The following is a 27,281-nucleotide window of genomic DNA, read 5'->3' as shown; positions in this document are numbered from 1 at the left end:
AATTAAAAAAAAATTCACACTATGAACCATATCAATCAAAATACACACAAACATTTCCCTCTTGAATATACACAGTGTCATTTTCTTCCCACCCCCCTCCAAACCCATTAAACATTCAACATATACAATACATAAACTCATTAAACAATGTCATCACACAATGAAAATAAACAAGAAAATTGTGTCATCTACTTTAACACATTGGGTCTGTTCATTTCGTCATCTTCTAATTCTCTTATTTTAGGGGGTGGAGGTCTGCGATAGGCCCTCTCTGTTGTGTTCGGTTTCCAAATTTGTTCAAATAATGTGACTTTATTTTTTTAAATTATATGTTGTTTTTTCCCCAATGGAATACATTTATTCATTTCCATGTACCATTGCTGTACTCTCAGGCTCTCTTCTGATTTCCAATTTGACATGATACATTTTTTTGCTACAGCTAAGGCTATCATAATAAATCTTTTTTGCGCTTCATTCAGTTTAAGGCCTAATTCTTTACTTCTTATATTACTCAGAAGAAAGATCTTTGGATTTTTTGGTATGTTGCTTTTTGTGATTTTATTTAATATATGATTTAGATCTTCGCAAAATTTTTCCACTTTCTCACATGCCCAAATTACATGTACTGTTCCCGTTTCCTTTTTGCAGCAAAAACATCTATCTGATAATGTTGGACCCATTTATTTAACTTTTTGGGTGTGATATATAGCCTGAGTAATCAAATTACATTATATCATGTGTAACTTCGTATTTATTATATTTCTCATTGTTCCAGAGCATAACTTTTCCCATAGTTCATTTTTTATCTTTATGTTTAGATCTTTTTCCCATTTTTGTTTGGGCTTGCAGCTTATTTCATCATTTTCTTTCTCTTGCAGCTTGATGTACACGTTCGTTATAAATCTTTTAATTATCATTGTGTCTGCAATCACATATTCAAAGCTGCTTCCTTCTGGTTTTCAGTTGGTGTTATGCAAACATTGTACCATGAGTTATTCCATATTTGTACTTCATTTGTTCAAATGATAATAAATTATTTCCCGAAAAACAATTTTCTATTCTTTTAATTCCTTTTCTCTCCCATTCTCTAAAGGAAAGGTTATCTATTGTGAAAGGGATTAGTTGATTTTGCGTCAATAATAATTTTGGTAGTTGGTCATTTGTTTTTTTTTCCTTTCTATGTGAATCTTCTTCCAAATGTTAAGCAGATGGTGTAGTACTGGTGGACTTCTATATGCACCAGTTTTTCATCCTACTTATAAAGTATATGTTCTGGTACCTTCTCCCCTATTTTATCTAACTCTGTCTTGGTCCAATCTGGTTTTTCCCTTGTTTGATTAAAAAAAAATTGATGGATATCTTAATTGTACTGCTCTATAATAAATTTTAAAGTTTGGTAGCTGCAAACCACCTTGTTTGTACCATTCTATTAATTTATCTAGTGCTGTCCTCAGTTTCCCCCCCTTTCCATAAGAATTTCCTTATTATTCTCTTTAGTTCATTGAAGAATTTCTCTGTTAAGGGAATTGGTAACGATTGAAATAGGTATCCTTGGGGAGATAATCATTTTAATGCAATTTACCCTTCCTATCAGTGTTAGTGGTAAATCTTTCCAATGTTCTAAGTCATCTTGTAATTTCTTCGTTAATGGCTGATAATTTAATTTGTATAGATGGCCTAGATTATCATCTAGTCTAATACCTAGGTATCGGATTGCTTGTGTTTACTATTTAAATGGTGATTCTCTCTTAAACTTTGTGAAATCCGCATTATTCATTGGCATCGCTTTACTTTTATTTGCGTTGATCTTGTACCCTGATATTTCTCCATATTCCTTCAATTTCTTATGTAATTCTTTTATTGATAATTCTGGTTCAGTTAGATGTCATCTCCAAATAGACTGATTTTATATTCCTTCTCTTTTATTTTTATCCCTTTTATTTTATTTTCTGTTCTTATTAGTTATGCCAAGGGTTCTATAGCTGAAGCGAACAGTGAGGGAGATCGTGGACATCCCTGCCTAGTTGACCTGCTTAATTTAAATTGGTTCGATATATATCCATTTACTGTCACCTTCGCTATTAGACCCTTGTATAATGCTTTAATCCAATTAATGTATTTCTCTGGTAGGTTGAACCTCTGTAATACTTTGAATAAATAATTCCATTCTACCCTGTCAGAGGCTTTCTCGGCGTCTTATTTACTTGTACTGCATGGATTAAATTAATGAACTTACAGACATTGTCCGTTGTTTGTCTTTTCTTAATAAATCCAGTTTGATCTAGTTTTACTATTTTTGGTACACATTCAGCTAATAGCTTTGCTCTTATCTTATTATCTGAGTTAAGTAGAGATATTGGTCTATACGATGCTGGTATTAATGGATCTTTCCCCATCTTTGGTATTACTGTAATTATTGCTGTCTTACATGAATCTGGCAAGTTTTGTGTTTCTTCTATCTGGTTCATTACTTCCAGGAGAGGAGGAATTAGTAATTCTTTAAATGTTTTATAGAATTCTATTGGGAGTCTGCCCTCTCCCGGCGTTTTATTGTTCGGTAGTTTTTTAAAAAATATATCTTGTATTTCCTCTATTTCAAATGGTTTTATCAATTTGTTTTGCTCTCCTTCTTACAATTTTGGTAGTTCAATTTTAGCTAGAAACTCATCTATTTTGTCTTCTTTCCCTTCATTCTCAGTTCGGTATAATTGCTCGTAGAATTCCTTGAAGTTTTCATTGATATCTGTTGGGTTACATGTAATTTGATTGTCCTTTTTCCTTGATGCCAATACCGTTCTTTTAGCTTGTTCTATTTTAAGCTGCCAAGCTAGTATTTTGTGCGCTTTATCTTTACTATGTTCTTCTTCATCTTATATGTTTGTAGTGTTTTGTATTTTATTTTCTTTTTGTTGTATCTTCCCTTGTTGCTAGTTCTTTTTCTGTACTTACTATTTTCGATTGTAGTCCTTCATCTTAATTACATAACTTATTATCTGCCCCCTTGGTGGGATGTCCTCCAGTTCTATTGCTAATAACAGGGGTGAGTGATCAGATAACAATCTAGCTTTATATTCCGTTTTCCTAACTCTCCCTTGGATATGGGCTGACAACAGGAACAGGTCAATCCTTGAATATGTTTTATGTCTACTCGAATAATATAAGTATTCCTTCTCCTTTGGGTGTTGCCTCCTCCATATATCCAAAAGTTGCATTTCCTGCATTGATTTAACCATAAATTTGGCTACTTTGTTCTTTCTGCTAGTCTTTTGCCCAGTTTTATCCATCTTTGAATGCAAATTAAGGTTAAAGTCCCCTCCTATCAATATATTCCCCTGCGTATCTACAATCTTCAAACAAATATCTTGCATAAACTTTTGATCTTCTTCATTAGGTGCATATATATTGACCAAATTCCAGAGTTCTGAATATATCTGACATTTTAACATTTCGTATCACCCTGCTGGATCTATTACTTCCTCCTCTATTTTGATTGTTACATTTTTATTAATATAGCTACACCTCTGGCTTTTGAGTTATATGATGCTGCTGTTACATGCCCTATCCAGTTTCTCCATAATTTCTTGTGTTCCACTTCAGTTAGATGTGTTTCCTGCATGAAAGCTATATCTATTTTTTTTCTTTTTCAGTAAATTTAAGTCTTTTCCTTTTGATTTGGTTATGCATCCATTAATATTTATAGTCATATAGTTCAACATGGCCATCTTGTACTCTGTTTACATCTCATTTCTGCTTCCTCACCACCACCACCTTTCCCCCATTTTCATTTGTTTTCTTTTTTTGAATGCACTGTATGACAACATTTCTTAAACATAAAATACTTCAACCACTCCCACATCTAAAATTCACTTAACCCCAAGTGTTTCCCCCCCCCCCCCCACCTCTCTGTCGCCTCTTGTCCCTTGCCGGGCAACCACAACTCCCCTCTCCATTCGGACTGTGAACCTGTTCGCAAGTGTTAACTGATTTCACAGTGACTGTTATTCTCTTCCACCCAACCCCCTGCAGAAAAGACTTTTATCTTCATATTACAACAAAGCTCCCCCTCTTCTCTTTTTTCCTCACTTCTCCCTTACTTATACATTATTTTTACATCTTTATATGTAGTTTGTCGTCATTCTTTGTTCTTGTTACATCTCTTCATCTCTCTTTCTGTCTTGCAGGCATTTTGCAAATGCTCATGCTTTCTCCAGATCCGAGAACAGTCTGTTTTGCTCCTCCGGGATAACTATTTTAAGCACCGCTGGATATCGTAACATAAATTTATAACCTTTTTTCCATAGGATCGATTTTGCTGCGTTAAACTCCTTCCTCTTCTTTAGGAGCTCAAAAGTTATGTCTGGGTAGAAATTTTTTTTTGACCTTTGTATTCCAGTGGTTTCTTGTCTTCTCTAATTTTATACATTGCCTTCTCCAATATATTTTCTCTTGTCGTGTATCTCAGAAATTTTACTAAGACTGATCTTGGTTTTTGCTGTGACTGTGGTTTTGGGGCTAATGTTCTGTGTGCCCTTTCTATTTCCATTCCTTCCTGCATTTCTGGCATTCCCAGGACTTTTGTGATCCATTCTTTTCTAAATTCTCTCATATCTTTGACATCTTCATCTTCCTTAAGGCCCACTATCTTTATATTGTTTCGCCTACTATATTTTTCCATTATATCCATCTTCTGAGCTAACAACTCTTGTGTTTCTTTAACTTTTTTGTCACTTTCTTCCAATTTTCTTTAAGTCATTCACTTCCATTTCTACCACCATTACACTTTCTTCCACATTTTCTAATCCTTTCCCTACATCTGTTATGACCAGCTCTATTCTACTAATTTTTTTCTTTACTTTTCATATCACTAAATTCTAGTGTCAGCCATTCTTTTAATGCTTTCATTTGTTCTTGAAATTTTTAAAAAATCTATGTACTGTCCATTCATTTTACCTCCTATTCCTCTGTGCAGAGCTTGGTGTTCTTCTTCTTCTGTGTCTGCTCTTGGGTTTGTGTCTTCTATTTCTCTTCCTTGTATCTGTGTCTCTTCTGACTTTCTTGTCTCAGTTTTTTGGGTATTTTTTTTCCATGGTGTTTTGATGTTGGTCCTCTTCTTCTGGGCTGGTTATCTGTTGTGTCTCCTGCTTCCGTTTTTCTTTCTCACCCCTCCCTTTCCCGTTGTTTTCTTCATCTTCCAGCTGGGAGCCCTGCTGTCTGGCATCTCTCAGCTGTTCATGCTGTGGAGGTTCACTCCACAGATGGTCCCCCCTGCCGTCAGTTTTTTCTTTGGCTCAGTGAGCCATTTTTGCAGTCCCGCAGTCAATGTGTCGTGACCCTGTGGGGTCTCCACTAACCTTGGGGAGCGGGCTGCTCTTTCCATGGTGGGTCCTTGCTTTTTCATGCAGGTAAGGCCTTTACCTTTCTCTTCTGGCATCTTTCCTTTTTTTTTCCCGTTTTTGGTTTTTCTTTCTTAGGTGCCATTTTCTCCAAACCTTTATCTTTTATTGTGTTTTGTGTATCTGGGGCTTTGCGTTTCCTTCACTTTTTTTCTTCTTTTCTGAAGAGAGCTGGTATTCTCCTATCAGCCACAACTCCATCATGTGACTCCTCCTCGAAATTCATCCCTATTTGATAACTCTTTGTATTCAGTTATGTCAACACTCAGCACAATGCAGCTGAAATTTATTCCCATTGAAGATGCTGGAACATAACTTTGGAAGCAGACAATGCAATTTTGTTATGACTGATACTCATCTTCAAGATGCCATTTACAAATCTACGGAAAACAATGTCATCCTGTTACAATCTTTTAAGCACGTCTTCCAATGACGTATTAGGATTGGGTAATAAATGTAGGCATTGTCTTTACATACAATAAAAATAATAATTCATTCCTGATGCATCATGGATATAATTTCTCACACCTTTAACAGTGATCAATATAGTTACAACACAAAGCTCACTCCTGATTCCAATCATCTCCTGGTATCCATGATGAAATATTAACTCTGGCCATGGTTCAATAAGAATGCTACAGTTTGTTTCGATTAATGATGAATGTCAGGTTCCCCAGCTGGCAGAATTTCTTCAGTTAAACCTGTGGTTTTAGTCTTGCATGCTTGGTAGAGGGTTCTTTTGTTTTTTTTTTTGGGCGGGGGCGGAGGGAAAGGAGAGGGTAGTAAAGGAAGAGAATCAAAACCTGGCTGAACTTGATTATTATCCAAAGAACCTGCTAGAAAATTTAGGAAAGGGAAAACTTTTGGTGATAGTGTAGTCCATGTAACCAAATAGAAGAGTGCCATTTGGTATAGCAGGGGTGGAGCTGGTGACACAGTACTCTGAACATGTAATTTCATCTTCAGAAATAACCAGCTCCAAGTCTTCTCTGGCTTTGGTTATTTCTGGTCAGAGCCATGGGAATTCTGGTACTTGCCTCCTCACTTTGTAGTAGGGTATCATCCAGTTTGAAAGCTGTACCCACTCGTCGTCTGACACGAGGAAGTTCTTCTCCGACAGTTTGTGGATACTCTTTCGGTAGTTTTCCAGTTATCTCCTAAAATAAAGAACAATACATTCCAGCAACAGCAAATTTATATTAAAAATATATATTTGCATTTTAGAGAGTTTTTTCACAACTGGGGGGTGTTCAATTTTACAACCATTACATGTGAAGTTGAGCCTTTTACCCCACACTCCGCCACCTCCACTAATGATTCTTTTACTTATCCACAACCGTTCCCCCCTGCTCTTGACCTTTTCATCTCCAATTTACTAAAAGGACATGAAAGACCTGGATTTCTCCTCCCCATCTACTGACTCTCACCACCCCTGGAAATCACTACTTTCCAGTCACTCTGCAACAATCCCAAATCTAAAACCCACCGATAAAGGAAGCATGGTTGTGGTCTGGCATATTGACCTCCACATTCCAGAAGCTCAACATCAGCACTCGGATAGGTCTTCATGTCTACCCCTAGACTTAGACCCTACTGCTCAACATCTTCAGTGAAAGAGCCAACGTTGTTTACCGTTGTCAGTTTGGCTGCGAGTGTCAGCAGTGCCCAGGGGCCGGAGGCTGCATGAGTTCTGTTTTTTTTCCCAATGCACAAACGCTATTCACTGGGGGTTGGCACAATCGCGGGGGGGGGGTTTGAGCAGTTGGCACTTAACCTGTGTTGACTGGTGGGTGGGTGAGGCTCTGATATTTTCTGTTGACTGTTACGTAACCGAAGAGACTGGTCATTGTATGTTACACATTGAATGTTACTGTTATGAATCTTTTTGTGTTAATTAATAAACAGTTTTAAAACTCATCTGGACTTTGCTATGAATTCCTCAAATGCATCAAGGAGCCCACGTAGCCTCTGAATTGCTTTTTTTTTGTGTGGATAGTAGGAACTATATTCAGGATATCATCCCCCAGACCATTATGGACTCATCACTTCAGGTGCTCTCCCTGCCATCATCACCACCTCCAGCCCAATAGTTCCCCAACCTACACTACCTATTTCCATATCCGACCCAATTTTCCTGCCTGCTCTTTGCCTGACAAACTAGTCTCTGTGTACCTTGACACTACCTTGTCCCACCTTCATCCATGCCACCACTCACACTCTCTACCTCTTTGAAGATTTCCAATTCCCCAGCACCCTACTCTTTTCCACGGGTGGACTACCCTTTTACACATCCATTCCCCATCAGGAAGACCTCTGCTTTCTTGAAGACAGAATTGTTAAGTCCTGATCCCTTCTTTTAATTCCTCCACCTCAATCACATTCTTAGGATGAGACCCACATTCCAGGACATCCGAATAAACATGGATACCACCCTGCTATCATTGATAGTATTTCCTCCATTTCTTAAACATTTTCCATCGCCTCACTTATCCCCAGACAGAACAATATCTGTCCCTCTGGTCCTCACATTCTAACTTGCTAGCCACCACTTTTGACACATTATTAACACTTCTGCCAATTTCAGGGTGATCCCACCTCCAACCAAATCTCCACCCTCCCCTATCCTATAGAGAGCAGTCTCTGTGTCAGCATTTTTCCTGTTGTAACTGCAGAAAGTGTAAAACCTGTTCCTAAATCTCTCCCCTCACCTCCATCCAGGGTCACAAACAGACCTTTCAGGTGAGGCAGATTTAGATGTACATCTCCCAACCTGATCTTTAGCTTCTGGTGTACTTGGTGCAGCCTCTTCTACATCGGTGAGACTAAATGGAGATTGGGTGACCACTTCACCAAACAGCAGTCTGTGGGTCTCAGTTGTCTGAAGAGGGCATGCAAAAACATTGAGGACCCCTAACATCCTGCACACAGCATCTTTCAGTTACTCCAGTCCGGAGAGAGATACAGGAGTATCAGGCTGAGGAACTGCTTATTCTCACAGGTAGTGAGAATGCTGAATGACCAAAGGAACTGCTCACACTAACCATACAAGACTCTCATATTTATAAAACAATATTTATTTATTTGTTCACATGAATACTTGTCCTGCATAGATATTGTTTGTCTGTATGTGTGTTATGTGTCTGTGTTTTGGACTAGAGAGTGCCATTCCATCAGGTTGTGCGATCAGATAATAAACTTGACTTTTGACAATCATTCCAATCCCCTTCATCATTCCTACACAGACGTATCTGTCATCACCCTCATCTACTGTAAGGGTTAGGCCAAACATAAACTTCAGGAAAAGCACATCATATTCATCCTAAACAGCCTTAAACTCAAACACCAGAGTCTGCAGACACCACGGTTGAAGTAAAAACACACGATGCTGGAGAAACTCAACTGGTCAAACCGTGAACTTTATACAGCAAAGATACATAATCAATGTTTCAGACGAGCCTTTCATCAAGGCACCTGATCATACCACTCTCTGTAGGGAATGCTAAACGTTCAACGCTGTAAGAGAAATTTTTTCTCCTCCTTGTCTGCAAAAGTGACACTAGTTTTGGGAACCCCCCCACCAAACCAAAAAAGTGAAACATTGACCTGTCAGGCCTCTCAGAATGCATGTTTCCAAAAAAAAATGTGCTCAGTCTTCTGAATTCTTGAGTATAAGCTCAACCTGTTTAATTGTTAATTTCCTCAATCTTGTACTGGGCTGTCAAGATAGATGTTAAGTTCAAATTCCTTGAGTGGGAGTTGAACATCCAAACCTTCTGACTCATAGGAGAGATGTTACCAACTGAACCATAGCTGACACAAATTACAGTAATGAAAGAAACACCAAGAAATGACTGCACATTTACTATGATAAGAGCTACTTAAAGGAGCACAGAAAATAGAACTTATGTTGGCAAGGTTCTACTTACTGCTTCCCGCAAACAGATTTTCTTCAATTCTTCTGTTCTTCGGTTGAGGATATCTTCTAAAGCACTTTGACGTAGTTTCAATTCAATTAGTTTTTCTTTCTTTAGTTCATCACTGACTTCAGAATCCTGAGAACCTGAATGGATACATGCCATTGTTATCACTGACATCGAAGTAATAGGATTACTATATGCGTGACTTTTTGTCGTTCAAAACAGCACAATGCAGAACTGCTCCGGCAACAGATGCATTCTCTTCAGGATCTGAAAAGATCACTGTGTGGCCAGTAGAAACAGCAAGCAGGATCTGGCAAGAGGGATGTTATTACTACTAACTTGCAAGCTTATCAACTCCTTGTTATGTTTGGCTGTCTCTTATACCTTTGGCACAGAATCCAATTAATATTACCTTGTAGATTAACAATCTCATGGTTTTCATTCCATTTAAAAAAATATACGGAATCCTTTAGCTAAAGAAACTGGTCATCCCCTAATGGAGAACAATTAAACATTTCAATATTTTGTAAGGAAGGATCTAAATATTTGCCAACATTTTACATATTTTCACATTTAGATGAACATATTCTTGTGTATAAATGGATCTGTACGGACTACTTTAATGTTTAAATTAATTGTATATTAAAACAACAAAATCAATTTACATAGAGTATTCGTCTCTTTTTTGTTTAAAAAAAAGGACTCCAGTAACTGGAACTTGAAATCAATACAGTGCATTATCATCTGAAGCTGTCTCCACCTATTGATTTTCACAGATGACTGAGCATCTGGAAGGGCATAGCTACTCAGCTTTACTTGACCCCAGTAAAGCTCATAGGCATTAATTTTGCTGAATCTTAAACCTGGTTTTATAGCTTTTTGGCTATAAAGAAAAACTGTACTGCCATGTAAATATCTAGTCTAGAGAAGAATGAAAACAGAATATTTAATTTAATTTGAACATAAATGTGATTAATGATTTTTTTTCCCTCCAGAATTATTTGCCTTGTACTCTTGCCTTCTGATGCTATTAAAAAAAAAACTCTACAAGTACTACTCACAAAGAGAGTTTTGGAAAGGTGTCTGATTTCGTGCTACAAGAGCCCCAATGATCTCATTTTAGCAGAACATGTTGCCTTTTTCTCAACAAAATAAATGTTCAATTTCAAATTGAAGTTATGTCCAACCTATATTTTTGCAACCTCTACCTGATGTTGCGGAGAGAAGATAAACAGATATGCAAAATTTTGCATTCTGTGAAAAATATGAATACCATAGTTATTTAATTTGTATCAAAACAAAGACTACACTGTACTAAGAGAAACAGTGCTGCCAAATGCAAAAGTCAATTGCAATCACACGAATAAGCAACATGTGTAGTAATCCCTCGGCGAAAGTGATTTGATGATCTCTCTTTATTATAATAAACTTTTCATTTGAACAGTTTTGTCACAAATTTGAAATATACTGTATGGGCATTTTGAGGATTTTAAAAAGAATAAACTCTTCAGGAGATTGTGAAGTTGATCAAACATCATTTGATTTTAAGAAATCGAAGAGAAGAATGAGCAATGATTTAAATTTAGCACACATAGGTTCAGCATTTTAAATTCCTATTCACATTATCTATAGAAGATTTTGATCAAAGGAAATCAAACGGTGGGCACTGAACAGTGTAACTCTTTAAAATCTAGAAGCAAAAGTTTTCTAGAAAAATATTTGTGATGCCATCCTTAAGAGTTGAAACACTTTTGATGCAATTTTTGAAACTTACACAGCAAATAGTTTACCTGAGGAGATTAGACTGCCATTACTTGCTGTAATAATTGGATTTTTTCTGTCCTCATTTGCCAGTTTAGAAGCTTTAGGCATTCCTGAGTCTGTCAAGTCCATTGCAATATCACTGAGACTTCTTGCTGATGGAATCTTGGCCTATAGGAATGAAAATAAGTCCACATTAAATGATCTCCTGAGAAGTCACAGAAGGATCATCAAGGGTTAAAGAATTACATTTCCAATGGATGTTAAAAGTTCTCATGTCACTGTTTTGAGTTTCATTTTCTAATCAAATAACAACTTACTTTGCTTTGTTTCCTGTCCAGGTAAAATTGATGTTGACTAATTGCCATCACCCAAATGGATTTGATCAGTGAGGTACTTGCATACCATGTATTTACCACCAGACCCGTCTGCCCAAAAGTTCTTCTTGATAATGGCACTCTGTAAAAATTAAAAAAAAATTAAAATTATTGCCATTAGGATCCAAAAGTAGATATTGGTAACAAACAAACAAACAAAAAAAAATCCCAGTAGAACACGTGGTCCGACGAAGTGAGGGCTAAAAATCAAACCAGTTTAAAGGCAGGTGGTTTTAATGCTGTGAAGTGACCAGCAGGTCTAATAATTTTTACTTTCAACAAAAAATGATTGAGAATTGAGGAAGATGGGACTTGGTGAGTGTTGCTGCTGTAGAGCTCGAGTACTCGGTGTTATATCTGTGGAGTTTGCATGTTGTCCTGGTGATTGTACTAGTTTTTTTCCCCCCCACATCCCAAGGATGAGCTGGGAGCCTAACTCCTCAGTGTGAGCAGGTAACAAAGGGAAGTTGGTGTTAAATAAGAGAGAGAATGGAATTGATAGGTTTTTCTTCTGGAAGCTGATGTACTGGGCGAGGTAGCCACATTTTGTGGCATTAAGCAAAGGATTAAAAATAAACTGTGAACACTTCTGTAGGTAATAAAATACAAGATATTAACATATTAGTGGACAATTTACTGATGATTACGAACCAGGAAATGTTGAGCTCCAGAAGGATCGAAGTGTTCTTGCATGTGAATCAAACAAACTCAAATTATAACACAGAATAAGGAAATGGCAGATCTCTAATCAACCTCTAAGGTACTGTGGAACACCAGGATGGCATGGGAAGCCAGAAGATCAGGCATCATTTTACAGTAGAGGTCCAAAAATCTGGATGCCAGAACTCTGGACACCCAAGAACCTGGACTTTTTGAAAACTCTCAAACTTTTTAATATAGCAGGCTTTTGTGTGCAAGTGCCACGGATGCTTAGTTTCATTTTTATTTAAAACTGCTTGCTTTGATAAATTAAGCGTGCTGTATTTGCTAATATATAAATGATTAAAATTTACCTGTTTATCTCTTCTTTATTCCTCCTTAAATTTAATTTTTAAAAGTACTGCCCGACAATCCAGACCAACCCTCCCCTGAGCAGCCTGAATTTTCAGACTTTATTGAAATGACAAAGCAGGCACAATATGCTAAATGGCCTATTTTTGCCTATTCAGATTTAGTAGAACCCAACAGTATAAACATAAGATTTAATATCTTCAATTAAAGTTGTTTACTATGTTCAGTTGTTTTGGAACTGTAATGATAGGCAAAAAAAATATTTTGTTTATCTAATGAATTTTCCATTATACTGTTGATAAGTATTCCTTCAACAGAAAGGGGCAAAATGGTCTGGGTCTGCAGGATGCTCCCGAGCTGCTATGCTCTTTCAGGAACCAAATGAGAGAAAGGGTGCTTTTGTAGGTCAGGAAAGGGATTAGTGCTGGCTCGAGAATCAAGTCCTAAACGTAAACACTTTCCAATAGCCAACTCCTCTCTTGGTCAGTTTTTTGTTTCTCCTCCACATGCCCCAGCCCTGCAGATAGTGCCTGAGTACTCATGCTTTCCTAAAATTTATTACATCTTCAGGAGTTCTGTTTAAATTGGCCAGAAGCCAGTAAATGAAAACATTTGTTATGATGCGTTCCCCAAAATAAAGCTGGAAGTAAAAATGAAATGTCGACAAAAGCTTGCAGCTGCTTGGCCAGCAAACAATCTGAGGTGATACACAAAGTAAAATATAAAATGCAAACTTTCTGTTGTTTAGAGGATGGACATACATTTATTGTTCATCCCAATTGCCTCTTTGCTAGAGGACAGTTAAGAGTCATTCAGAGCCTGAATTAATTAACAACATACAAAAGTGCTAGATAATTTTGTGATATGGTGGGAGAATAACAACCTTGGTCTCAACATGGACAAGATGAAGGACATGATTGTGGACTTCAGGAGGACAAGGAACGACCACCCTCTACTACACATCAACAACCCTGTAGTGGAGAGTACCATATTCCTTGGAGTCTACTTAACTAGTAACCCATCGTGGACATACATCTCCTCACTTATCAGGAGGTGCAACAGTAACTGCACTTCCTGAGAAGTTTGAAGCAGGCAATACTACTGGCCACCATCATGCCAACCTTCTGTAGGAGCTCCATGAAGAGCGACCCGGCCAGCTGTATCACAATGTGGTATGGCTGCAGCAAAGAAATGGATTGGAGGTCAATCCACAGGAATAAGAGTGGCAGAGATGATCATTGGAGTCTTTCCCCCCAATCAAAGTGATCTACATGGAAGTTTGTCTGAAGAGAGGTCGCAAAATTATTGAGAATCATTGAGGACTCCTTCTACCCTGCACACAGCATCTTTCAGAAAGAGATACAGGAGTATCAGAGCCAGCACAACCAGGCTGAGGAACAGCTTCTTCCCATGGAGAGTGAGGATGCTGAATGACCAAAGAAACTGCTCACACTAACCATCAGAGACTCCATATTTACGAAGCAATATTTATTTATACACATGAATACTTGTCGTGTGTGTCTCTCTCTCTGCATGTTTTTGCACTGAGGACTGGACTTGTACAACCAATGACAATAAACTGGACTTGACAAACTCAGTAAAAGTTCAGGAATTAACCTGCTAAGTAGAGTAGGGTGGAATACAATTAAGAGGGAAATAATAGTGTTCCATTGATGGAAAACAGGTAGCGCATTTTCCTTCAAGTTTAAATTCAAAGTTTATAAACATAGGAAACACAAAAAAAAACTGCAGATGCTGGGACTTTGAGCAATGGGTCTCAGTGGGTCAGTAGCATCCATGGGTAGAAATGGGCAGGCAATGCTTCTATGAGGGGCCTTAATTGAGACTAAAATGGGAAGAGGTATAAAGTAAAAGGGGGAACAAAGGGCAGAAAAAGCAGGGAAGGGGTGATAGGGCAATAGAGATAAGGTGAGAGAGGCTCAGAAGCAAATGGAAGGTCTTATGTTAAATGCAGTCCAGAATGGTTATGGACAGCGTTAGGACCTGAAGGGTTCTTATAGCCAGACAGTTGTTTCATCATTACCATCAGAATTGAACTGATCTACCCAAACATATCCCCTTTTCAGATGCTTGATGACTTAATTACTATGAATATAATAAAATATTGCAAGAGGGGTTACATCAGAGGGCTCCATCTAATGCATGGTTCAGAAAATTGGGTTTCTTTGGATAGGCAGATAAGTAAAGGATGGAAGATTCAGTGAACTGGATATAGATAATTGTTATGGAGTGTTTGCATTTGAGGCAAATTAGAATGAATGGGGTGATCAGAAAAGGGCGAGAGGATGGTAAAGCAAAAGTAAATGTCACAATGAAATGTTAATTTTGAAGACACAGGAAAAATAGCTAATATATAATGGGGAAAGGTGAGAGGAGACCCTGATGCAGGAAACAAAAGCAAAAATTTGAATGAAGTTCTTGTAAAGCAAAATCTGACAATTCTGATGTGCAATTATATGTCTTTGGATTTAAAAAAAACTTCCAAATAAAATCAAAAGCTTTTTTAAACAGATTGGATTTGGAGAGTATGCAAAGGGGAAGTAGTACTTCTGCTTACAAGAAAATATAGTATGTTAAGGTGCCTTTAAAAAGCTCAGTAGGTCTGAAAATGCTTTTCACCCAATGATGCCATTACTAGAAACATAACAGCCAATCTGGACACAGAAACGTTCCAAAACTCCACATGACAAAGACAAGTTATTGATGCACATAGAAGATTAAAAAGCCAATAAAGGACCAGGGAAAATCTTTTACACTCTTTTCTCAAAGAAATGCAATTTATGTTTTGTATCTACCCAGGTGGCAGTCATATCAGTGCTACAGTTTTAACAGTGCCAACTATTCAACTCACTGAGTTTATGTTAGCTCTTCAAAAAAACAAACCAGTTAGTCCCATTCCCCTGCAAATTGATTTCCTCAAATGTATTTGATTGCCTTTTGAAATCATTGAATATCTTCAGTGTACCTTCAGCCAAAGGGAAGAGCATTCCTTTGCTTCAAGAAAAATAACCGCACCTTTTCCAACCTGACCTTGTAGAGAGAAAAACATGTCTTTTTTTGTACCTCATCTGAAAAAATCCCCCTCTGACATTGCAGTTTTCCTTTATAATGGGGCTCTGGGAAGAGTGAAACATGATAGGCTGCAGAAGTCGCGATTGTAGTAAAAACATTGAAATACTGGAGGAACTCTGCTGGTCTTTTCAGCGCCTATAGGAGACAAAGATATATTGCTGACATTTCGGGCCTGAGCCCTTCTTCAAGCCACTTTGCCTTGAAGAAAGGCTCAGCACGAAATATTGGCATTACATCTTTGTCTCCTATAGGTGCTGCAAAGACCAGCTGAGTTCCTCCAGTATTTCAGTGTTTTTTTTTTAAAGAAACTCACTCATAAAAACAAGGATCAGAAGAGCAGGTGAAGGAGAGAGAGAGTGTAGCTACTAGACAAAATGGCAGAGGATCTATTGCCTTCCACGGACACTGCCTGACACTCTGCATTCCTCCAGTATTTTTGAATCAGAGGAGTGGAATGTGCTGGAGGTGGCACAAAAAGACCAGATGAATGCAGAAGATGAGTAGGGTGAGGCCATGTGGTAAGGATTAAAAGAAAAGCACAAGCATTCATTGAACTTGATGCAATTGGAATAGGGAGTCCACGTGGCCAGTGGTGATGCATAATGAGGACAGTAGCATCTACAAACCTGGGGGAAAATGGAGGAAAAATAAACAAACTCCAAAAGGTTGGAGGACAGGGTCAATGAAAAGAAAAAAAAAACTATTGCTGTTAGTGCAGAGGGCACAATCAATGAACGGAATTCAAATCTTTCCCCAGACAAAATAGTAAGACATTTTGAAAGATTTTCTTGCATTGCATGCTATTTTCTATAAAAATGCTTGAATCAAGACCTGGGGTAAAATATTACACCGGTGTAGCGGGAACCCCACGCGTACAGCAGATTCTGCGCACAGCCACAACAGTGAAAGCAAGCACATCACCAGAGTGCATGGCCTCCAACGACATCCCAGTCCTCCAGCTGCAGGTCAGGCACCAGCAATTAGGAGAACACGCGAATAAGAGCCCGCAATTTTTATGGCACCCGACACTCGAGGCTGGAAAGTGACGACACTACCACATCACAGAAAGCTCAGCGTGAAACGGGCAGTGGAAACTATAAAAGCTGTGGTTCAGCAAAATAAAGTTACTGATTCCTGACTCTAGTGTCATTTATTGCCACTTGCGTAAGGTAGTGTCGTCAGATAGGCCACTACATATTTTGGTGACCCCGACGGGCCTCAGCTACACTGAGTCCCACCTCATTGACACGGTCGAGCAAATGACGACTTCAAAGGTGGTCAACGCAGCCTCGCTGGCGACAGCACTGGTGGTGGTTAATGCAGTAGCAGTTCGCTTGCCTCCATTCTGGTTGGATCAGCCACGTAGCTGGCTGCAGCTGGCCGAAGCGCAATTTGTGCTTCGGAACGTTACATCTGAGGACATGTTGTGAGTGCATTAGTTACTACGATCGCAGCAAGGGTGAGTTCATTCATCAATAATCCGCCGGTGGACCAGAAGTACACTAGATTCCGGGACTTTCTGTGAAAACATTTGAGCTCTCTCGTCATGAACGGGCTATAAGAATTTTGAATACACAAGAACCGGGGGACTGTAGTCCATCCCAGTTAATGCAAGAGCTGGTATCACTAGCCGCAGGCCATACGGATTGCTTTCTTTTCGAGGCACTGTTTTTAATCGAAATTACCAGTGCATGTGGCGGCAGGTATGCCGCACATGAATTTAGCAGAACCGCATTTGGCAGCAAGAGAGGCCGACCGACTTTATGGCCTTCCACAGGCTAGCAGATTGCAGATACAGCCCATCTGTGTGTCTGAGTTGTCTGAGCCTCCTGAAAAACCAAGGCCACCGACATGTGCGGTAACACAGCGACCACATCCTGATCAAGAAAACAAAAGTTCCGGATACTAATCGCCGATGGGGTCACTCTGCCTATAGATGTAAGAGTCCTTGCACTTACCCAGGTCCACCACCACGTCTGGGAAACAGACCCGCCAACCGCCGTTAGTGGCGCAGAACAAGGTCTACTTTATTTACATGACATGATTTTGGGGGTGGATTACTTGATAGATACGGGAGCTGAGTTCAGTATTTTTCCTCCGACTCATACTCCACCGCTTTCAGCAGTTAATGGTACCACGATTCCTACTTTCGGAATGAGGAAGGCCACGATACACACGGGTTCAGCAGTTTTCTACTGGAAATACATGGTGGCCTCAAGTAGGTATTCCCCTGTTAGGCGCGGATTTTTTGAGAGAGCATGGTCTCCTGGTGGATATACATAAATGCCATCTGATAAACATGGCTAACTTCCAAAGTTTACCCCTTAAGAGAATGTGTCATTCTTTCCAATCGTTAAGAGTTCAGGCAATTCAGCAGAATGCATATGCCTCGATACTTAAAGAGTTCCCGGGACTGTTGACGACTAATTTTCAGGATAATAAGCCGCGACATGGTGCATATCATTACATTGATACAACTGATCCACTTGTTTATGCTAGGGCTCGTAGGATTCCAAAAGACAAGCTTTCAATTGGGGGGGCGTATACAGGTCCAAAAGTCTATGGGCTTCAAATGGTGCCTAAAAACTGCGGTGGTTGGTGGCCATGTGGGGACTATAGGCGGTTGAATGATATAACCATCCCCAACCGCTATCCAATCCCTCATATTCAAGATTTCTCAGCACGGTTGTCTAATGCTACTATATTTTCCAAAGTAGATTTAGTGAAGGGATATTATCAGATTCCAGTTCACCCTGTGGATGTTCCAAAAACAGCTATTATAACCCCCTTTGGTCTCTTTGAATTTATCAGAATGCCGTTTGGCCTGAAGAACGTTTCAAAGACTGATGGATGTTGTCAACTCGGGACTTCGAAGGAACCTTCGTATATTTGGATGACATCCTCATAGCGAGCCCCGACGAGGAATCGCATAAATGACACCTCCATCTCCTGTTTGCTAGATTACAGGATTTTGGCCTTTCAGTCAACCCCGCAAAATGCCAATTCGGTACAGCTGCAATTGATTTTTCTCAGCCACAGGATTTCTCGTATTGGAACTATACCATTGCCGGACAAAGTGATTGCCATACGCAAGTTTCCCCGGCCTCTTACTTGGAATGATTTGCAATGATTTATAGGAATGGATACCTTTTACCATCATTTTATTAGAGGAGCAGCAGCCATGATGCACCCACTTTTTGACCTATTAAATAGAAAAAGATCAAATATATTGCATTGGGATAAAGAGGCAGACATGGCTTTCGAAAAAAACAAGGATTCTTTGCCATCTGCGGCAAGTCTTGCCCACCCCTCTCGCTAACTACAGACGCATCCAACCATGCAATTGGTGCAGTGTTGGAACAACAAGTAAAAGGACAATGAGATATAGCACATTTGACCGCGAATTGCTGTCATTGTATTTGGAGGTGCACCATTTCAGATACATGCTGAGAGGATCGAGTGTTTACAGCCTTTACTGATCATACACCTCTCGTGCAGGCCATGAGTATATCTGACCCATAGTCCACGAGTCAGCGACACCGATTGTCATTCATCTCTGAGTTCACGACGATATTCTGTACATGGCCGGTTTTTCCAATCCAGTGGCAGATGCCCTATCGAGACCAACTGTCTCTGCAGTCCAGGGTGGAATTGACATGGCACAGTTGGCGGAAGACCAGCAGCGGGATGAGGAGGTACAAGCCTACAAAACCGCCATTACAAATCTCCAGGTTGAGGAAATCTCTACTGAGGCAACCGGTCCCACACTCCTTTGTGACATTTCCACAGACCTATTCTACCGGTTAGCTGGCGCAGGAAGATCTTCAATGATATACATAATCTTTCGCTTCCTTCCATTAGATCTTCCGTTAAACTAGTGTCAAATGTTATGTGTGGCATGGTCTAATGAGAGATGTCACCATGTGGGCCAAGACTTGCCTTCAGGGCCAAAAAGCTAAAATTCACAGACACACGCATGTACCGCCTGAAAGATTCTCCACCGTGGATGCAAAATTTCAGCACGTCCACATGGATGTAGTTGGACCTTTGCTGGTCTGTCAAGGGATGAGATATTTATTTACTGTTATTGACTGATTTAGTCATTGGCCAGAGGCAGTCCCTACGCAGGCAGCAGACACAGGGATGTGTGCACAGACCTTTATTTTTAATTGGGTTGCACGATTTGGTGTACCTAGTCACATCACTTTAGATAGAGGTACGCAGTTTACTTCTCACCTGTGGATACAGATTTCAAATTTCTGTGTAAGTAAATTACACCACACAACCACCTATCAGCCTCAATCAAATGGACTTGTGGAACAGTTCCATAGGCATTTAAAGTTGGCACTTAAGGTGAGACTGCAGGTATCGAACTGGATGGATGAATTACCGTGGGTGCTATTGGGAATACGTACAGCACCAAAGAAAGAATTGCCAGTTTTGACTGCTGAGATGATCTATGGATCTCCACTCTCCATTCCAGGTGATATACATTTCGAGAGAGACATCAATCGGCCAGCTGACTTGGGATATTTTACGTCTTGAGAGAGATAACAATTGGGCAAAACAACCCTATCTCATGGTTTTTCACGGGAGTTCCAAACATCAGTTGCCACATGACCTACTGACTGCGGAATTTGTGACGGTTAGGAAAGGTCAGAAATGCTCAGCATTTCAATGCCCATATGAGGGGCCCTTTAGGGTAATCAGGTGAGAAGGTGTAGTATTTACATTGGACATAGGGGGCCAAGAGTGTATGTTCACAATTGAATGACTGAAACCGGCACACACTGACCTTTCAAGACCGTTCACGTCACCTCTGAAACGTCCCAGAGGACGCCCCAGGCTGAACTACCAGCACGGACCTGCGTCTGGCAGCCACGATTCTGGGGGTGGTGGTGTAGCGGGAGCCCCACGTGTACAACAGAATCGCGCACAACCACAACAGTTAAGCAAGCGCATTACCAGAGTGCACAGCCTCCAGCGACGTCCCAATCCTCCAGCTGCAGGTCAGGCACCAGCAATTAGGGAAAGTGCGCGTATAAGAGTCCGCGTTTTTTGTGACACCCGACACCTGAGGCTGGAAAGTGACGTCACTACCGCATCCCAGAAAGTTCAGCGTGAAATGCGCAGTGGGAACTATAAAAGCTGTGGTTAAACACAATAAAGTTACTGATTCCTGACTCTACTGTCTCCAGTGTCATTTATTGCCACTTGCGAAAGGTAGTGTCATCAGATAGGTCACTACACCATTTTAATTAATGTATTTTTAATGACTGAAACATTACATTTTGATCGCAAACAAGGAATTGCCTTACCTGCGAGGATCGTGAACTTCAACCGCAAACTTTTTTTCACGAAAGTATAAATTTTCAAGTTGTTTCCACTGGAAAATCTGCAAAAAGAATGGAAAGAAAAAGCATAAAGCGCAAGCCTGCTGTGATCAGTCTCCTGCATCAACACCTTGAAGTCTGCATGGTTATGGGGTGGGGGGAAGCTACAGCATCTAGATGAATGTCTGGAAACCTTGAACCAGAATAAAACCTTATCACACCTCTTCATTCGAGAAACTGGGTTGCCACAGAATAATTACAATCACCCTCCTTTTCTCAAAAGCTCCATTGTGTGAACACATTCTATCACTTTTTTCCAATTGTTTCGTTACCATTTGAACCAGTTAACTGAACGCCATTCACTTAGTTGTCTTGGGCAATAACCAACTTCACTAAATCCTCTGTGGTCTATTGCAGTGGGTCATTGTAAGGGAAAAACACAGGCAACTTTTTACATTCCTTTACAATTCAAACAGTTGTTACCAATTGAAAACACCATCGTTGTTAAAGCTTATTTGCCCTGGAAAATCAACTTCTTAGTCACTAAAGGGTAGCGATTAACACGTACTTTTATAGATTGGTCTAAACACCAGTAGTTCTCACAAAGGTCTTAAGAGCTGTTGCGTGTGTTTAAAATCCTCAGAATCTTTCTCATATTACATCTTTAATTTGGTTTCAATTTTGTCATCCCGAGTGAGTTTGAAGCAGTACTACTTTTACTCCTCCCACTCTGTGTTCATGTCATAATTGTTGTTTATAAAGTTCCCTCCCAGAATCCACCCAGCAAAGGGGAAAGGAATTTACCTGTAATTTTCTACTTCCTCCTCAAGCACAGAAATTGCAAAAGGTGTCTGCTACGTCAGTTACACAACTGACTCAACAGCAAAAGATTGGCAGGGCAAACCAGCTCACAGGGCATTCCTTTCCTTGTTAATGCTTGCATTCAAAAAATTCTTACTGGAGGCACTATCAAGGAGGTGTCATTTGAAGTCAGCTGTCTGAAACTAAAACTCTTGCCAAACTGGTTCTGCAGGATGTTCAGTAGAACACCAGTTTAATTATTACTTTCTAAAAAACTTTGCAGCTGGGAAAATATGCTCATGTTTCTCTCTCTCTCTCAAAAAGACTAAACTCTCAGTGGGTTTCATTGATTTGGAAATTAAATTACTGTGAACTATTTTTACGCTTTCAATTTTCAGATAAGAGGGTTGCTGATAAAACCAACACTTAACACCCAATTCCTTTCTGAGTGAGGTATTAAAGAATCAAACCTGCTATTATGGGTCTGGGATTTACACTGTCCAGATTGGGAATGGACAATGGATTTTCTCTCCTGAAGCCCATCACTTTTTTTTGAAAATCCCATTGTTTGTACTTATTTAAATAATTCAGCAGATGATTAATTAAACAGAAAATGTCATGATAGGCCTTGAGGTGCTGGAAGAAATCAACAGGGCAGAGAGCATCCATGGGCAGAAATGCTCAGTCAACCTCTGGGTTAGGGACCCTTCATCGAGAAATTTACTGATGAGTTTCCACTAAAGGGTCCTGAACCCTAAATGCTTATCCACGGTAAATGGTAGGGCACTGAGGAGTGTGGTAGGTCAAAGGGATCTGGGAATACCTGGATTCCAGCACCTACGAGGATTGGTGGATGCTGGATAAGTGAATTTTCCTGTGCTTGAGACTGTGCATTCCATAAATAGAGAACTAATGGTGAAGTGCGCCAATTTTAAACTTGTGTATTTTTTAATCCATTTATTTTCTGCATTTCTTTCTGCCGGCTGCTTGAGGCTTCTGGTTGCTTGAATTGCACTTAACAGGAATTTTACTGTACAGGTAGGGCTGGATTAACTTAGTAGCACATGTAAACAAATGAAAACAACTGTGCAATACAGAAAGGAGAAAAAAAGTGCAAAAGATTTCTTAAATAAGTCCCTGATTGAGTTTGTTGTTGAGGAGTCTGATAGTGGAGCGTAGCAGCTTCTCTTGAACCTGGTGGTGTGAGTCTTGTGGCACCTATACCTCTTTCCAGATGGTAGCAGCGAGAAAAAGGAGTGTGCTGTGTGGTGTGGATCCTTGATTGCAGCTGCTCTCTGACAGCAGCGTTCCCCATAGATGTTCTCGATGATGGGCAGGAATTTGTCTGTGACATCCTGGGCTGTGTCCACTACCTTTTGCAGGGCTTTATGCTCAGGGTTATTGGTGTCCCCATACCAGACTTTCCACCACACATCTGTAGACATTTGTTTGGGTTTCCAATGTCAAACCAAACATCCGCAAATTCCTGAGGTTCTTTCTTCATGTTGCCATTAGTGTGTGGATCCAGGAAAGATCCTCCGAGATAGTGACTCCCAAGAAAATTTGTTTACCCTCTCCACCTCTGATCCCAATTATCACTGGTACACATCTGGTTTTCCCTTCTTAAAGTTAACAATCAGCTCCTTGGTTTTGGTGACATTGAGTACAAGGTTATTGTTGGTGCGCCATTCAGCCAAGTTTTCAATCTCCCTCCTGCATGCTGACTCATTTTTATTTTTTTTTTAAATTTTTTTTTATTTTTCACACCATAAATCACATTAGCCATGACATACACAATTTCTTTTTCACACATATACAGTGACTTTTTCTCCCCCCCCCCTTTCCTCCCAAACCACCCCCCCACCCCCCCTCTCATCCATTTTAGGTATACAATCTAGGTTGCATTAATCCAGTCAGACAATGTTGTCATTCAACAAAATTACACCAGAAATTCTACTGAGTCCATTCTTTTCTTTCCTTCTCCTTCCATCAACTTAGGTAATGTTTGTCCCCGGTAGGTTTTCGCTATTGTATTTAATGTAAGGCTCCTATACTTGTTCGAATATTTCAATATTATTTCTTAACCAATATGTTATTTTTTCTAATGGAATACATTTATTCATTTAAATTTGGTAGTTTATTCCTTTTAATTTGGTTATGTATTCCATTAATATTTAAAGACATATAGTTCAGCGTAGCCCTTTTATATTTTGTTTATCTTCTCTTTCCGTTTTTCCATCATCACCTTTCCTCCTTTTCCATTTCTGTTTTCTTATTTTCAACTCTTTATAAGACAACATTCCTACAACATCCAACATTTTCCTTATTCTCCTATTTCTATCTTATTTATCCCCAATCTCCCATTCACCTCCTGAGTTGTCCTTTATCCCTTGTCGGACAACCACATCTCCCCTCTCCATTTGGATTTGCGAATCCACTCGCAAGCGTCAACTGATTTTGCAGTGACCGCTATTTCCCCCCACCCCGCCTCCCCCAGAAAAGATTTCACTTTTCATATGTCACAAAGGTCACTCTTTTAATTCCCTCCTTATTCTCTCTATTCCATTACCTTCCCTTATTAATTCTTGTCTATACTATCTATGTTTTCCTCTAAGTACAGATACATTCACGTATGCTCCTTGTCTCTATTCACTCTTATACCTCTTTACCCGCATACATATCAATCGTGATCATTTTTACTCTCATTACCCGTCTTCATCCCTCAGTCTATTTTTGTCTTTACCCACATACATATCAATTGTGATCATTTTAACTCTCATTACCCGTCTTCCTCCCTCAGTCTATTTTTGTAATTGTTCTGCAAATTTTCGTGCTTCTTCTGGATCCGAGAATAGTCTGTTTTGTTGTCCTGGAATAAATATTTTCAATACCGCTGGATGCTTTAGTATAAATTTATACCCTTTCTTCCATAAAATCGCCTTTGCTGTATTGAACTCTTTTCTCTTCTTTAGGAGTTCAAAACTTATATCTGGATAAATGAAGATTTTTTGCCCTTTATACTCCAGTGGTTTGTTGCCCTCTCTTACTTTTTCCATTGTCTTCTCCAGTACCTTTTCTCTTGTAGTATATCTTAGGAATTTTACTACAATAGATCTTGGTTTTTGTTGTGGTTGTGGTTTAGAGGCCAATACTCTATGTGCCCTTTCTATTTCCAATTCTTGCTGTAGTTCTGGACATCCTAGGGTCTTAGGGATCCACTCTTTTATAAACTCCCTCATATTCTTGCCTTCTTCATCTTCCTTAAGGCCCACTATCTTTATGTTATTTCTTCTGTTATGGTTTTCCATTGTATCTATTTTTTGAGCTAGTAGTTCTTGTGTCTCTTTAGTTTTTTTATTAGATTTCTCCAATTTCTTTTTTAAGTCTTCTACCTCCATTTCTGCTGCTACTGCCCGCTCTTCCATCTTGTCCATTTTCTTTCCCATTTCTGTTAAGGTCATCTCCATTTTATTTATTTTCTCTTCTGTGTTGTTTATTCTTTTTCTTAAATCCTTAAATTCCTGTGTTTGCCATTCTTTAAATGATTCCATGTATCCTCTAATAAGAGCAAGTATATCCTTTACCTTGCCTTTCTTTTCTTCTTCTATTTCACCATACTCTTCCTCTTCTTCTTCCTCTGGGTTGGCCATCTGTTGTTTCTTTGTTGCCCTTTCCTCCTCTTCTTTCTTGTTTCTATTGTCTTCTGTGGTCTCTTCTTGCTGCAGGTGTTCTGCAGCTGTCGTTGCCGGCTGTGGAGATCGACTCCCCAGCTGGTCCCCCCTCCCGTCGGTGTGTTTTTTTTCATTCGCATCGCGCATGCGCGAAACTTCGTGCATGCGCGGTTGCGCACTTTTACTCGGCTCTGCGAGCCATTTTTGTAGTCCATTATTTACCGACCTGAGGGAGCGGGTTTCTCTCTCCGCAGCGGGCCTCTTCGGACAGGTAAGGCCTTCACCTTTTTCCTCCTTTGTCTTCTCTTCCTCTCTTCTTACCGTTGCTTTCGACTTTTCTTTTTTTGTCGCCATCTTCTTTCCACCTTTATACTCACTTTTCTGTAACTTTTATTTCTGTGCCTTTGTGTTTTCTCTTGTTTTTCCCGACTTTTCTGGAGAGGGCTGGAGTTCACCGTCCGGCCACTACTCCATCGCGTGACTCCTCCCCCTGACTCATTTTTCTTTATACAACCCACTCAGTGGTATAATTAGCAAATTTGTAGATGGTATTATTGTTGTAATGAGTAGAGCAGGGGGCTTAGAACGTAGCCCTGTGGTGCTCTTGAACTGATGGAGATTGTGAAGGAGATGTTCTGACCAATCCTCATTGATTGTGGTCTGTTGGTCAGAAAATCAAGGATCCAATTACACCGTGGGGTGTGGAGTCCCAGGTCTTGAAGTTTTCTGATCAGTTTTGAGGAGATGATTGTGTTAAATGCTGAAATGTAGTCAATAAAGAGCATCCTGATGTACTGTATGCACCTTTGCTGTCCAGGTGTTCCAAGCTTTGTGTAATGCCAGTGAGATGGCATCTACCATAGGCTTGTTGCTACAATAGGCAAATTGGAATGGATCTATGTTGCTGCTCAGACAGGAGCTGATATGCTTCAACACCAGCCTTTCAAAATACGTCATCACTGTTGATGTGGGTGCCATTGGTCAATAATCATTTAGGCTGGTTACCACACTCTTCTTGGGCACCTGTATGACTGATACCTGTTTGATACAGGTGGGTACCACACCCTGCTGAAGTAGGATGTTGAAGATATCTGTGAGTACATTGGTAAGTTAGTCAGCACATATTTTTAATACTTGGCTGGGTACTCCACCTGGCCCAGACGCTTATCTTGGATTTACTTTCCTAAAAGCATCCCACACGTCAACCTCAGATACAGACAGAAGAGGATTATCCCTGGACTTCGAAGAACGAGGGGAAAATTGATTGTATATTAAATTTTGAGGACTTATAGACAGATCAATGGTCCTGTAATAGAGTTGGTCTAACTGTGCCATTGACTGACCATTCCTATCCTGGATGCTATCTGATTTGTTGAGTTCTCCAGGTTCTCATTGTTATCTCAAGATTTCAGTATTTGCAGTCTTTGTAGTTCTTATAATGGATTTGACTCTATTTCTCCGTATGATTACACAGACTCCTGGTAAATTAATCATCTGTGCCATTACAGATGGGAAATCAATGAACCGATGAAAATTATTATATTTGGTATTCTCATTTGAAATAAATAGTTTCATTATGGGATGCAACTGAATATTAAATAAATGTTTGAATAATGAACTCTGTCATGGTTCTATGCAACATAATATCAGTTTAGTATATTCCCATAATCTGGCCAATCATCTAATCTTAAAAACATATTAATCTTAAAATCACCATTTTTGCTAATCATTCTCAACTGGAAGCTGAGCTGATCACTCTTCAAACTCAGACACCTTTGTCATGGACAACTTGGGACAATTTAAAATTCAAGTATAATTCCTATGACTTCATTTAAAAATAAAGGATCAAAAATACAAGAGGTTTTAGAATTGTACTCCTTTATACATTTTTGGGGGTAATATGTTGGAATATGATACAATA

General features: G+C 39.6%; 1 protein-coding gene across 4 annotated transcripts in view; it reads right to left on the bottom strand.

The window, feature by feature from the left end:
* Window positions 1-27,281, bottom strand: part of frmd4bb (FERM domain containing 4Bb) — a 335,203-nt gene that overhangs the window by 18,708 nt on the left and 289,214 nt on the right. For all 4 annotated transcript variants that reach the window (XM_069937083.1, XM_069937082.1, XM_069937081.1 and 1 more), the window contains 5 exons: window positions 20,874-20,950; window positions 11,395-11,533; window positions 11,104-11,245; window positions 9,320-9,453; window positions 6,431-6,550 (listed from right to left, as the gene is read on the bottom strand). In XM_069937083.1, the coding sequence (XP_069793184.1) occupies window positions 6,431-6,550; window positions 9,320-9,453; window positions 11,104-11,245; window positions 11,395-11,533; window positions 20,874-20,950 (612 nt within the window). The remainder of the gene's footprint in view (window positions 1-6,430; window positions 6,551-9,319; window positions 9,454-11,103; window positions 11,246-11,394; window positions 11,534-20,873; window positions 20,951-27,281) is intronic.

The sequence above is a fragment of the Narcine bancroftii genome, chromosome 5, assembly GCF_036971445.1.
Source record: "Narcine bancroftii isolate sNarBan1 chromosome 5, sNarBan1.hap1, whole genome shotgun sequence".
In the NCBI taxonomy this organism is placed as follows: Eukaryota; Metazoa; Chordata; class Chondrichthyes; order Torpediniformes; family Narcinidae; genus Narcine; species Narcine bancroftii.
The sequence above is the reverse complement of the archived record's forward strand: the minus strand, read 5'-3'. Positions and strand labels throughout refer to the sequence as shown.